Source organism: Phyllostomus discolor, chromosome 7 (assembly GCF_004126475.2).
Source record: "Phyllostomus discolor isolate MPI-MPIP mPhyDis1 chromosome 7, mPhyDis1.pri.v3, whole genome shotgun sequence".
NCBI lineage: Eukaryota > Metazoa > Chordata > Mammalia > Chiroptera > Phyllostomidae > Phyllostomus > Phyllostomus discolor.
The window spans coordinates 139,175,105-139,188,229 of NC_040909.2; the positions used below are offsets into that span (position 1 = coordinate 139,175,105).

The 13,125-nt window shown below is 52.8% G+C and overlaps 1 protein-coding gene across 4 annotated transcripts; it reads right to left on the minus strand.

The window, feature by feature from the left end:
- Nucleotides 1-2,586: 2,586 nt before the first annotated feature.
- ZNF250 (zinc finger protein 250) lies at nucleotides 2,587-10,940 on the minus strand. Of its 4 annotated transcripts, none has more exons than XM_036031625.1 (6): nucleotides 10,868-10,909; nucleotides 8,922-9,036; nucleotides 7,446-7,532; nucleotides 7,095-7,221; nucleotides 6,795-6,908; nucleotides 2,587-5,679 (listed from the first exon to the last, which is right to left on the minus strand). In XM_036031625.1, exons 3-6 carry the CDS (start codon nucleotides 7,485-7,487, stop codon nucleotides 4,364-4,366), a joined length of 1,599 nt encoding a protein of 532 aa, XP_035887518.1. In that variant the 5' UTR covers nucleotides 7,488-7,532; nucleotides 8,922-9,036; nucleotides 10,868-10,909; the 3' UTR covers nucleotides 2,587-4,363. The 4 variants fall into 4 exon arrangements, with proteins under 4 accessions (XP_035887518.1, XP_035887519.1, XP_028389540.1 ...); XM_036031626.1 differs by lacking the exon at nucleotides 10,868-10,909 and adding an exon at nucleotides 10,002-10,020; XM_028533739.2 differs by lacking the exon at nucleotides 8,922-9,036 and having other exon boundaries at nucleotides 10,868-10,940.
- Nucleotides 10,941-13,125: the final 2,185 nt, after the last annotated feature.

A 13,125-nucleotide genomic window follows, 5' to 3' on the forward strand; every position in this document is an offset into this window, starting at 1 on the left:
AGCTCCCTCCCTTTCCCTCTCTCTAAAAATAAAAATAAGTAAAATCTTTAAAAAAAATTATGTCTTTAGGATATATTCCTAGGAACAGGATGAACTTTTTAAAGGACGTTGTATATAATCATGCAAATGTTTTCTACAGTGTTCATACCCAATATATAATGTCACCAGCACAGCCTTCCAGGATGCACTATTGACTAAGAACGCTCTGATCACACAGCCTCCCTGCACTGCACGCCATAATTTCAACCTCCGCTTGCTAACTGAATCGGCACAACTCTGTGGCTGGTACTGCGTTGGACGGATGACTCGGGTGACCTACATTTCCTCATGTTAGCTTCAGAGGGAGTCGTGCCCGTCACTGCTTTTGGTCCAGATGCTCTTCCGTTGGGTTGTTTGTTAAGAACCTCTGTTCTGGGGCCCTTCATCCCTCAGCCTAGATGTTCCCTGAACCAAGGGCACCCCAAGTGACTGAGACCTCCTTGAAGGGAGCGCCAAAGCTCTGGGTGGGAGGACTGCAGAGGGGGCAGGGTGGTGGGGCAGTGCAGTCTGAAGCATATTGAATGGTATAGTGTACCTGGAAAGTGCTGGTGGTTTGCATTGTGTGAAACTAGAGAACACGTTTTGACAAGGTTTCTGGGCTGCTTGTTTTGAGTTTCAGGAGGTTTGTAACATGAGTTTTTGATATTTTTATAGGGGCCCGTCTCAGGAGGTGGACAGTATGGGCAAAGGGCACCGTGGGTTCTAGATGTTTCTGCTGGGCTGTTGGGCAGTCATTCCTCAGTGACTGGTGGGCTGACTCCTTGTAGTTGTCCTGTTGCCTCTCAGCACACAGAAGGGCCTTCAGGAGCAATGTCATCCCAGACTGTGGGCTGCTTGTTGATGAATAATCGTGGATGGCTCTGGGCAGCTGGCAATGAGCCAGAGCAGCTGGTGGGGTCAGAGGGTCAGATAGTTGAAGCCCTTGGCACATCTCAAGTCAGCATCCCCAGATGAGAGGTAACAGTACCTATCCTGATGGGCACAGTGAGGCAGGTGGGGTCGTGCTCACAGCATGTATGCTAGGTGCCCATGACCTAGATCTTGTGGCTGACCCTGAGTACATCCCTGGACAGAGACCCAGGCAGGACATCAGATTTGAGCCAGGTCACTGGAGCTGGAGCTGGGCCCTCCCACCCCTGTCCTCAGGGCTGGGACAGTCCAAGTGTGTTCACTAGGCGGGCTTTGAGTCCCCGCTGGAGATGGGTGTGTGGCCTCCACACCCTGACCCAGCCTGTCCCCTTTTCCTGCATGCTTCCTGTAGCTGAGGGCTGAACCTCTCCAAGATCCATTGGGGATTGTGGGATGTTTGGACAACCCCCTCACAAGGGTGGGTGCTCCCTGGCTGCTGCACCTGTGCAGAGTCCCACAGAAACTGAGTGCTGGGCTGGTCTTCCTGCAGTGATTTCATTTTCATGGTGACCCTGTGACATGGATGAGAACCCGAGGCTCAGGAAGGGAAGTGACTGGACTGAGGTCACAGAGCCGTTGGAGGCAGGCCTAGGCTCCAACCCACTCTTTACCAGTTGAAGAGAGGACTAGCCTGACCCCAGGAGAGGGCTGGCTTTTGCCTAATAAATGTTTACCTGCTAACAGTGTGGTTTTACGGTGGGGGCATCAGTTTGACCCCTGTTGGGCTGGAGTCCGAGCTCAGTCAGGCAGACGGTCAGCTATGCGGTCATCACCAAGCCAATAAAAATCCTGGATGCCAAGAACCAGGTAAGCCTCACTGGTTTGGCAATACCCATGTACACTGTCACACATCAGTGCCAGGGAAGAAAAGGGGACCGTGACTTCCCACGGAAAGGACAACAGAATCTCTGCATTTGGTACTTGTCCTGGATTCTGCCCCATGTGATCTCTTGGCTGACTGATTTTAGTGTCTGTTCCCTGTAATACATGGTCATCATGTATCAGCTTTCAGGGTGAGTTCTGAGTCAATGTAGCAAATTATTATACTTGAGGGTGATGTTGGTGACCTCAAAACTTGTGATGGTGTTAGAAGTGAAGGCAAGTCTTGGGGACCTCTGAAGTTCACACATCTGTATTTCTCAGCTTAGGAACTTTTATGCACAAAACCAAGTGTTTCCCAAAGTCACTCAGGTGGGCCATAAGAGACCCCCAGCACCACCCCTGTGACCTCCCTCTGCCCTAGGTCAAGTCCACACTTGGGAAAGCTCCTCCTGGGCCTCCACCACCAGGCCCCCTGTGTGGAGTGTCCTGTGGTGGCCTCGCTTCCCCAGCCTGTCCTGCAGGAGTGCCCCTGCTTCTCTCAGGCTGCCTGGCACCTGTACAGCCATCTTCCTCCAGAGATGGGCCGTGCATTGTGCCCCACACTAGGTAAGTTGGATTGTATTAGTGACAGCAGCAGCCAGCAATCAAAGCACCCCCTCCCCATGCCTTCATAGCTCCATGTGCTACAGAATACGCATTCCTAATTGCTTCTGTTTGGAGTTGGCACACAAGGCTTTTTCAGACTTTCCTGGTTGTATTTTCCTTTATTGTAGGAGACACTTAAGCCAAAGTTACTGTTTTTCCTTCACCCACAAGTGTGTTCCACTCATTACTGTTTTTTTTGGAAGGTACATCAGGTTATACAGTTACACAGAAAAAAAATTTCAGGTGTACTAAAATGTTACCCGGATAATAAAATTTTGGAAAGAATTGTCAAACTCTTGCTAGTTTTAAGGAGAAACACTATGAAGATATTTAAATACCTAAAGAGTGAAGAGTTCAAAATAAAAGTATTGAATGCTGCTGACAAGTCAGAGCTGGGAAGTAATGGCCAAGAAGGCAGTTAATCAGGGTGTGGGGACCCCAAAGGTCATTTTGGCTTCTGATGCCCACTTCCAACAGTGACCACGATATGGATCAGCAGGTACTGTGCTACCTCCTGCTCCTGGGGCAGAACTGCACAGTCTGCAAGCCTCCCCAGACACAGGGCACCATGGGCTCACCACCCAGCTCCATGGACACCAGGCCAGATACTCACCAAGGGGTCCACAGCAGCTGGTGCAAGAAAAGGCATAACAGTATTCTGTACACTGAACAGCATGATTTGATGTAACTCTTATTCTCATTCTGCCAGGAACATGACTAGTTCTGATTCTCCCATGGGATTAGGATTTGTGCCCAGAGTAGTGGTGGGCTGTGGGCGGCATGAGTGAGGGCCACAGCTGCCCTCTATGGGACGGGTGACTCCTCTGCTCAGGGGGCTTGAGCTTTTGTCTGCACCACAGCACACTGCTGTGGGCCTAAGGGTCAACCCCTAGTGCTTAACTTCCTGAGAAGTGGATAATGTTTTAGAGAAAAGTTTAAAAAATTAATAAACCAGGTCCATTATAGCATATGACAATTGATAATACACTCTTGGAACCAGGAATTAAAAAAAAATGAAAACAAAATCCCTCAAATTTAGAAATAAAAATATTTGATAGGAGAAAAGAGCTATTTGAATTTGAGAACTTTGTTTTGAAAATAGACACCAAGTCTTTTTTGTAATGTCTTTTGGAAACACCTGTGTGTTGAGGCACCCACTGGGTGTTGTAGCCATGACACCTAGGACTGAGTGGAGCTCCCCGCCTACACCCAAATGGGGCCCAGATGCCCAAGACATCCCATGATTTTGGGGGCACAGGGTCTGTTGGTCACAAGGGTGAGTTTTGAGGAACAGATCCATTTTTTGAGTTCATTTTTTACTAAAAAGTTAGGACATCCTTTCTGACCTTGAATAAAGGTAAAGCCCCAGATAAGGGTTTTATAAATTTACATAGTTTGTAATGTTTACTTTTTTCCCCATACAAAACAGGGGGTTCCACACACTTAGGATTTCTAGCCATACTACATGATGCTACTTCATGACACTTTTCAATAGCATTTCATCCACACAGTAGTTTAGTGGTTTAACAAGATACTGAAAATAGTCCAATATCCTAATTCTAAGTGCAATAATTAGGGTAGCCATCGTTTTTCGGAAAGGCATAAATGTTCTAAGAAACCTTTATTTGGAATGTAAATAAATGTTTTGATTGTGACAGTAATCCTTATGCCTTAGCTTCCTTTAGCTTCTCGTTGAAACTACCTAATGTTAAAGAATTATGGCTGTCATTACCAAAATTCACTATAATTGTGATTACTCTCCAATATGACTTCCAAGATTTTGAAAAAATTAAACAGGCACCCTCTGAAGTTTTCCCACAGGAATAACAAGCTCAGTGCTTTACCCTGGAGTTATTTTGTGACCCTCAATTACCACAGGGCTTCTTCTGAGCTACAGGATTCCCGGGTCTGTGTGCCTCAGTGGGAATGACTCTTGTGGCTGCTGAGGTCACAGCTTCCGGTGCACCTTCTGGTGCTGGATCAGGTGTCCGTGTTGGTTGAAGGCACGGCCACACTCACCACACTCATAGGGCCGCTCACCCGTGTGGATCCGCTGGTGCTGGATGAGCACGGAGTATTGGCTGAAGGCCTTCCCGCAGCGGCTGCATTCGTAGGGCCTCTCGCCTGTGTGTGTCCTCAGGTGCACAATCAGTGTGGCTTTCAGGCTGAAAGCCTTGTCACACTGTGTGCAGCGGAAGGGCCTCTCACCTGTGTGGATTCTCTCGTGTTGGACCAGAGACCTGCGGGCGCTGAAGGCATGCCCGCATTCACTGCATACGTAGGGCTTCTCTCCGGTGTGCACCCGCTGGTGCTGGATTAGGTGGGAGTGTTGCACAAAGGCCTTGCCACAGGCATAGCAGCCGTAGGGCTTCTCCTCAGTGTGGATCCGCTCGTGGTTCATCAGCGTGGAGCGGTGACTGAAGGCCTTGCCACACTCCCCACACTCGTAGGGCTTCTCGCCTGTGTGCACATTGTGGTGCTGGATGAGGACTGAGCGGTCACTGAAAGCGCGCCCACATTCGCTGCAGGAGTACGGCTTCTCCCCGGTGTGCACCCGCTGGTGCTGCAGCAGGGTCCTCTTCACGCTGAAAGCCCGACCACACTCTGCACACTCGTGCGGCTTCTCCCCCGTGTGCACCCGTTGGTGGCTGCGCAGCACAGTGCTGTGGTTGAAGGCCTTCCCACAAAGCGGGCACACATAGGGCCGCTCCCCAGTGTGGATCCGCTGGTGCTGAATGAGGTGTGAGAGCTGAGTGAAGGCCTTGCGGCACTCAAGACATTCGTGGGGCTTCTCTCCTGTGTGGATCTTGTGATGCTGGGCAAGGTCTGAGCTCACACGGAACGCCTTCCCACACTCGTTACACTCGTAGGGCTTCTCACCCGTGTGGATTCTCCTGTGTTTGCTGAGGACCGAGCTCTGGCTAAAGGCCTTCCCACACACCCCACACACGTAGGGCTTCTCTCCCGTGTGGGTCCTCTGATGCTGGAGAAGGTGGGAACTCCGACTGAAGCATTTCCCACACTCGATGCACTTGTAGGGTCTCTCCCCACTGGGAGTGGCCGGCTGCCGAGTGAGGGGCTTGCTTGGGCTGGAGAGCTGACCTTCAGGGGGGCCCACGGGGCTTGGACTCAGATGGAAGCTCTGCTCAGGTTTGTCACTTCCTTGATCAATCCACCCGGGGGCTGTTTTCCCCAGAATTGTGGACACTTCCTCTGAAATGAATGGCTTCAGATTATTTTGGTTTTCTTCCTTGTTCTCACATTCTGAAACAACATATCCAAAGGAAAATATGTTGAATGGCAGCCTACTCAAACTGCAGCTCAGGTGCCCCCCTGTAGGTGGCTTTGCTGCCAAGGGTGGCCAGAGGTGCGGTGCACTCGCCTGGGTGAGCCGAGAGGATGGGAAGGCATAGCGGTGCAAAACAGGAAATGTGCACAGGCTGAAAGGTCCAACCTCTAGCCTGAGGTCACTCCTGTGTGAAGTGTACCCATGAGCATGGCATCAGGTGACAGCTCAGTGCGGCCTAAGCCCTGCCTTCCCTGGAGTCCTCTGTGCACTGGGCTCCCAGAGGCCATTTGGAGCAGCAATAAGTGCAGGACCACCCACAACTGCGAGGAGCCCTGTCAGGCGGACACAACACACACACCACTCGGCCTAATCCCAGAGACACAGGAACACACACTCGTGTGCGGGGGGGCTATGAGCTCTTCCTTGTATAGAGTGCACTGCAGGGGAGACAAGAATCAAGTCTAGGCCAGGGATGGGGCCTCTGGGGAAGCCATGAGGATGGCAAATTTTATCTCAATAAAACAGGAAAATATCCATCCCATCTTTGTTGCTGATGAATAGAAGTAAAAATGTGTCTTCAGCAACATGGGTAATCGCTCTTGTGAATTCTAATCAATCTTTTTCCAAGTAGACAATCATATCAACTAGAAACAATATTTTTCTTCTTTTCCCCCAAATCTTTTAGCTTCTCTTGTTTTGTTTCCCATGTATCTTGCCTTGCTTAGTGTGTGAGACCCCAGGACGCTGTACAGACATGGGCATGGCAGGCTCCCTTGCTCATCATCTTAAACAATGTGCTTTCAGCCTCACCACAGGGTCAGGTAACCTCCCTTCCACACTAGGGTGCTTTGCTCTTTTCTGTACAAGCTAGGGAGCCCTCAAATTCTGTACATCCCAGAAGGATAGGGACCTGGCAGAGCATGATCACCACAGGTGTGCACTCACCAACACCTGGCCTCTCCTGGCTCAGCCCTGCCAGCCCACAGGCCCCTTTCCTGGGAGAGGCCCAGGAGGAAGCCACTCCTGAAGACTCCTGGCCACTGGGATGTGCTCAGCCCTCAGTGCAAGAGCGCCAGCTCCTCTCACTCACCTGGACCACTGCTGCCCAGACCCTTGCTCTCCTTGGCCCCATGCCCGTCCAGGACCCAGGGCTCTTCTCCTCGCTCCAGCTGGGAGATCACGTTGGGCTTGGTCCCTGGAAGTCCTGCTCATGGGGAGGGAAGGCCTTTTGTTTAGAGCGCCCCCACCCAACCTGAGGAGTCTGTGGGTGTGAGACAGAGGACCAAACTCCCTTTGGAGCTGAGCACCCATAAGGAGACCGCAAGGCCACTACCGTATAGCCCCACCCCCAGGGAGCCCACAGACAGGCTGGCCTGCTAAGGGACCTTACCCAGCGAAACCACGTTCCCATAGGTCTCCATCATCACATGTCGGTAGAGGCCCCTCTGAGCAGGGCCCAGCTGGTCCCACTCCTCCTGGGAGAGGAGCACAGCCACATCCTCAAAGGTCACCTTGACCTGGAAAGACAGGGGCTGCTGCAGGTCAGGCTGTCTCCACATCCAAGACAGAGTAGGTGCAAGCAACGTGGGGTGAGGTATACCCCGAAATGGGGAAAGCCTGATGATACCTAGGAGTTGATGGGGTAACAGGAAGGGGCCACAGACTTCAGGGGATGTGCTGATGCCCAGGCTGCCACTGGGCACGGGAGGAAATGCAGCTACACAGGCCTTGGGCAGCTTACCTGGGGTCTTGCCGGTGGTGGCAGGAGCCTGGCTGCCGCCATTGCCAGTCCCCTGTTGTCTCTGAGGAAGATGGAACTCAGAGAAGCCTGTGAGGATGAGGAAGAGGAGGGGGCACATGAAGAGCCTGGTCTTGTGGCGCAGACCCCGACTTCCCAGGGGAGCCCTGCCCTCTGCAAGCTCCAACCCTGCTGCTCAGGAACCACAGAAACACACCGTTCCTAGGCATGGACCCAGGAGGTCACAACTCTGGGATGCCTGGGGACCTTTGTACACTCGAGGGTTCTGGGCCATCTGCCCTGCTCACCTGGCCTGGCCTGGCCCACAGTCTGCCCACGAGGGCCCATGCGAGGACACTCACACAGGTGCCAGGTAGCCATCAGGTCTGGTGGGGGCGCCAGGCCAGGCTTCCCCAGAGACAATCCCCCAAAGAGGAGAGTCTGGGAAGGGACAGCTTTGCTGCAGGCACACTCTCCTGTGGGGACCCCACCCCATGCCCTGCACGCTTGGCCTGACCATGACCCTCCATGGCTACTCTGACACCTCAGCTACACCTGCCTGGTCGTGCCTGGCTGTCCCAGTGCCTGTGGGGGGCTGGGTTGTGGTAGAGTGAGAGTTAGTGCCCCAGGAATTTGATCTAAGCATCTGGCAGAGAGGCCTGGGGGCAGGTGGATTCTGGACAAGTTAAGCTGAGGAGTCTGTCCCACCAAACTGCTGGAAAAAAGGGACCAGGAGCTGTTCTGACAGGAGGAGGGTTCCCGTCTTCTGGAATGCGGAGGGGCATCTGCAATGGGGCAAGAAGCCCAAGAGGCAGATCACCTCCGAGAATTTCACAGTAAAGAACAGTCACCCTTCTGGAGAATGCTCCGTGGGCCAGCCAGAAGGGGTGCCTTTACCTTGCTTTCTCTGTAGAACACCTGGTATGTGGACGTTTGTCCAGAAGGTACACACTCAACTCACTGCAGCTGCCCCTCTGTTCACCAGAAATGCCTGTTTTCCCCAAACTTGTGTGTGCGTGCAATACAACTCTAATTAGAATGCCAATGGGAGTATTTTGCAGGCTGAAGAAAAACAGATAGGATTTAAAGAAGGAACTGCAGAGATGCAAAGAGCTTAGAATTTAACTTTTATTATTATTATTTTGCTTTGTAAGCTAAGTTTTAGGAACACCCTTGTTGGAGTTCCTGATGGGTCTTTTTTTTTAGTTTTTTTTTAAAGGGAAAAAGTGAGTTAGTGAAGCACTGAGATGGAGAGCAGGATACTCCACAAGCAGAGCAGTCATTTCTGATGGTCTTGATGCCTGTCCTTCCAAAGACACCACCCACAGTGACAAGCTGCGACAGAGTCCCTGGGCTGGGCAGCTGTATGGCTCCTAGATTTCCCTCCCTTCACCCACAGCCCCCTCACCCCAGGTTTCCCTGCTGGAATGCCCTGCCCCCTCATGTCCACTGAGCCTGCCCTCCAGAGTACAAAACCACCTTAAGAAGATGTAGGGCTCAGCCAGGTGTGAGCACCAAGTACAACCATCAACCTTCTGGAGTAAGTGACCACAAATAGGCATCCAAGCTGCCAGCTTCCTTACATCAGCAACCCCTAATCAGAAAACACAGGGAAAATGTTCTAGTAACAAATGGCGAAGAAACACATCGAGCATACACTTAGAAATGTGATGTCAATCCTGCCCACCACAGCCACAAAGCCTGGGCCAGAGCCAGGGTGGCCTAAATGGGAAGAGGGCTCAGGGACCCAGCAGCAGGGCCCCATCTACGGTCCAAATCGCTGTAACGGAGATGACTCAGTAAATGTCACCAGGACAAACGGTTCAGTGCCTTGGGAAAAACAAAATCACCTTTACATAAAGCTCAACAAATCTCCCAGAAAGTAAGTAGAACAAAGGCAAACAAACAAACAAAAAGGACAAAAAAATTAGATCATCTTTTATCTTATACAGAAAGTCAAATGAATCCATTAAGCTAGTTAATAAATAGGAATTAAAATTTAAAATGATAAATAACTTGAATAAAAATACGGGTAAATTTTCATTAATTTCAGGAAGAAGGGCTTTTCTAAGCCAAACAGCCAAAGCAGAAAGGCTTGGGGGAAAGACCTACTTCATGAATTCAGACATCTGTGTACATCAAGGACACCACGAAATGCAGAAATGGGTCCAAAGGCACGTAAGAATGTAACACACAACAGCGGCAGTTTGCCAAATCAATGAGAAGATGAATTACTCAATAAGCAAACTTAGAAATAACATGATTTAGAGGAAAGAAAGCAAGCTGGCTTCCCAGTTCACTCCACACCAAACCAAATTCCAGACGGATCCAGAGAAAAACAAGGATTTATTGTAAAAATTTTGGAGTGGGAAAAGCCCTTAAAACACAAACCCTTAAGGGTCAGTATTTGACCATGAAATAGCTGAAGTTTTCTACCTCAAAAAACCCCAAACCAGAACCAAACCATCATTTGAGAAGAAGGTTTCCAACGTGTACGGGAACTGGGAACTGGCAGATCACAAAGGAAACACTGCGGCTGAAACACACCGACGAGCCGACCTCGCCGACGCTCCGAACGCAAACTAACAGGCTGGCGAGACCGGGGCTTCGGGCGCGAGGCCCCAGCTTCGGCCGCGTCCGCGACCTCCCAGTCGCCCCGCGCGGGGCCGGGCGTCGCAGCCCGTCGGACGCGCGGCCGACCAGGCCGTTCGCAGCAGAGAAAGCCCAACAAGCGCCCCGAACCTCCTTTTAGGTTGGAAACAAAAAGAGCACGTAGATCCGGAAACAGCACAAAGCAAACCAGCCGGGGCCTCCTCCGCGCGCACTGCCGCTCGTCGCGGAGGGTGACTTTCACTTTTTATATTTTCTGACATGCTCGTATTTTTTAGAAAAGTATTACATATTGTCGACTACAATATTAAAAAGCAAATGAAAACGAGCAAAACATTTGCAAACTGGGAGGAGAGGTTGGTCTCATTCATTAAAAAGGGCTCTTACAAAGTCACAGGGAGAAGACAGCGTCGGTAGGAAACGCACTTCTGCTCACCCGCCCCCGAGGCGGCTTCCGGGGGACGCTGGGGGCGCCCCCAACCCCCGAGGTTGACAACCATCCCCGGGCATCCGCGCTCGCCCTCCCAGCCCAGACCTTGCGGAGACACCCCGCACCCCTCCAACCCGCCAGCGCTGGCGCCCGCAGGCGGCGGACGGAGCCAGGGAGAGGTTGTGGGGCGGAGATGAGGCTCTGGGGGCCGGGAAAGGGGCTACTGCGCTTCTTAGCGGAAGGATACCGGCGAGGACGGGAAGAGTGCGTGCTGGAAGGGAAGGACCAGATCCGGGCGGAGGCCGCGTCGGCGCCCGCGTCAGTGAGGGGAGAGGGTCGTGGCCCGCAGGCGCTAACCGGCCCTGACTCACCGGCCCTGACTCACCGTCCGCACTGCAGCCTCACGCGCGAAGGGGCGGCCGGCAGCAGCGCACTCGGACAAAGGGGACGCACCGCCTCGTCTGCGCAGCCACCAATCCCTGGGGACCCCGCCTCCTCAGTCCCCGCCCACTCACCTGGACCACCAATCCTAGAGCGCAACATCTCCCAGGCCGGCTATCGTCCCCGCCTCCCCCTCCGGCGCCTCTGCCTAACGGACCGCAGAGCTGCGAGCTCTGGAACCAAGGAAAACCGAGGCCTCCGCGCCGCCTAGAGAGGCCACACCGCGCTCAGGCCTCTCACTGGCCGCACTTCCGGCGGTTTATAAGAGCTTCCTGCGCCCCCCCCTCCCCGCCCCCCACCACACCGCCGGGCGCCAAGCTTGAGGGTGGCGGAGCACTCGTCTCGTAGAACTTCGGGCCTTCGCGCTGGCGGGTCCCTCCTCAGTTGGTACAGGGTCCCACTTCCTCCGTGGGACAGCTTTTGGTTGCTGCCCCGACACCGGCGAGGGCCTGACGGTGGTCGTCATGGGTGACAGTGACCGCCTCGTAGTTACCCTCGCTGGTGTTTTTTGCGGGGCGGTGGGCGCACCGAGACGCAGACGCGCCCTCCGGAGCGGCGGCCCGAGGCTGCTGGGAGGAGCCGTGGGCCTGAGATCCTTCACCCGACACGCGTGTCGTGGGGCTCAGAGCGCTCAGGAGGAACCACGGAGACAGGTTGGTGCTGGAGGGCTTCGGTCCGCCTGAGGACGAGGCAGGAGGTCAGTGGGATGACGCGCGCGGTTCCGCAGGGAGGCAGCCGGGGACGCCGAGCCGGTCCTGCGCCAGCGTGAGCGGCAGCTGTCTCCGGGGAACTTCGTATATCCCATGCCCCAGTGGAGCAGGGTCCCCGCAGCCAAGGGACTGAAGCTTGGGGACAAGGAGGGCTTTGCCAGTTGACAGTGTTCAAGTAGACAAGGAGGCCATTAGTCTTGAGTGGTTCTTATGCTTTGGAACCTACGTAAGCAAACTCCAGCGAAGCTTCCCAGATGAGGCAGCTGCTTGAACTGTAGCCAGTCAACAATTTCCGTGCTTTGCCTCTGCATCTTCTCTATGAAAACCTATTCCCAGCTCCCCTCCGCAGAGCGCTCGGTTTGGCGCTGCCTGGTTCCCACATAACGTTTGCTCAAGTAAACGCTTCTAAATTTTAATGGAAGCGTTTAATGGAAGTTTAAAATGTACCTCAGTTTGTCTTTCACTACAGAGAGTGAGCTCTGTCCCAGCAAAGTCCAGATCCACAAAGACTTACAGATTGCTACAGATCCAGCCCTGCTCTCCACATACCACACTCCAGGGTTTCCCTGCTTTGCCCGTGTAAAGGGAGCCAGTAGGTTTTTGGGGAGACTATTTCCCCACATCATTCTGACTCCAGGACTCTACCAAGAACATGAAGATCCTGGCACACAGCTGGTACCAGGCCAGCTGCTAGCTGTTAGGGCTGCTTTGTAGTTGTCCTCAAAGGAATTGGGTTTGTTGGTTGGAGATAGGAAACCTGTCTAGAAGTGGGAGCAAGGAGCAAGAGGAACACCCTCACTCCCAGTGGTGCAAGGGGAAGGGAGGCTTCAGAGGGACTGTGTGGTCAGTAGGCAACCAGGTGTTAGAACAAGAATTTGGAGGGGCCTTGGCTGGTGTGGCTCAGTGGATTGAGGGCCAACCTGCGAGCCAAAGGATTGCTGGTTCAATTCCCAGTCAGGGCACATGTCTGGGTTGTGGGCCGGGTCCCCAGCAGGGGGCGTGCAAGAGGCAACCACACATTGATGTTTTTCTCCCTCTCTCTAAAAATAAGTGTGTAAAATCTTTATTTTAAAAAAGAAAGAGAGCGCCGGCCTGTGAACCACAGGGTTGCTGGTTTGATTCCCAGTCAGGGCACAGGCCTGGGTTCCAGGCCAGGTCAGGCCCCCAGTAGGGGGCGTGTGAGAGGCAACTATACATTGATGTTTCCCTCTCTCCTTCCCTTCCCCTCTATCTAAAAATAAATTTAAAAATAAAAAAAAAAAAGAAGAAGTTGGGAATTTTCAGAGAAGTCACAACACAGAGGGATTTATCTTAGCCCTTTTCAAGAATACTGTCCTGAGACAGGAGCAGGGCTCAGGCAGGTGGGCAGGGGCCCGCACACCACAGGAGGGGACGGGCTGGCTCTCTAAGAGATCTGGGCACCAGTGTGCAGCTCCCACTCCCCAATGGGCAAGGCCATTGTTTTTCTCCTTCTGTCTTTTTTCCCACTTTC

Coding starts and splice junctions, on each gene's coding strand:
- ZNF250 (XM_028533739.2), bottom strand. CDS start 7,487: ATGGCGGCAGCCAGGCTCCTGCCACCACCGGCAAGACCCCAG. Junction 7,222..7,445: donor CACCACCGGCAAGACCCCAG/GTAAGCTGCCCA, acceptor CTGTCTTTCCAG/GTCAAGGTGACCTTTGAGGA. Junction 6,909..7,094: donor TGGGAACGTGGTTTCGCTGG/GTAAGGTCCCTT, acceptor CCCCATGAGCAG/GACTTCCAGGGACCAAGCCC.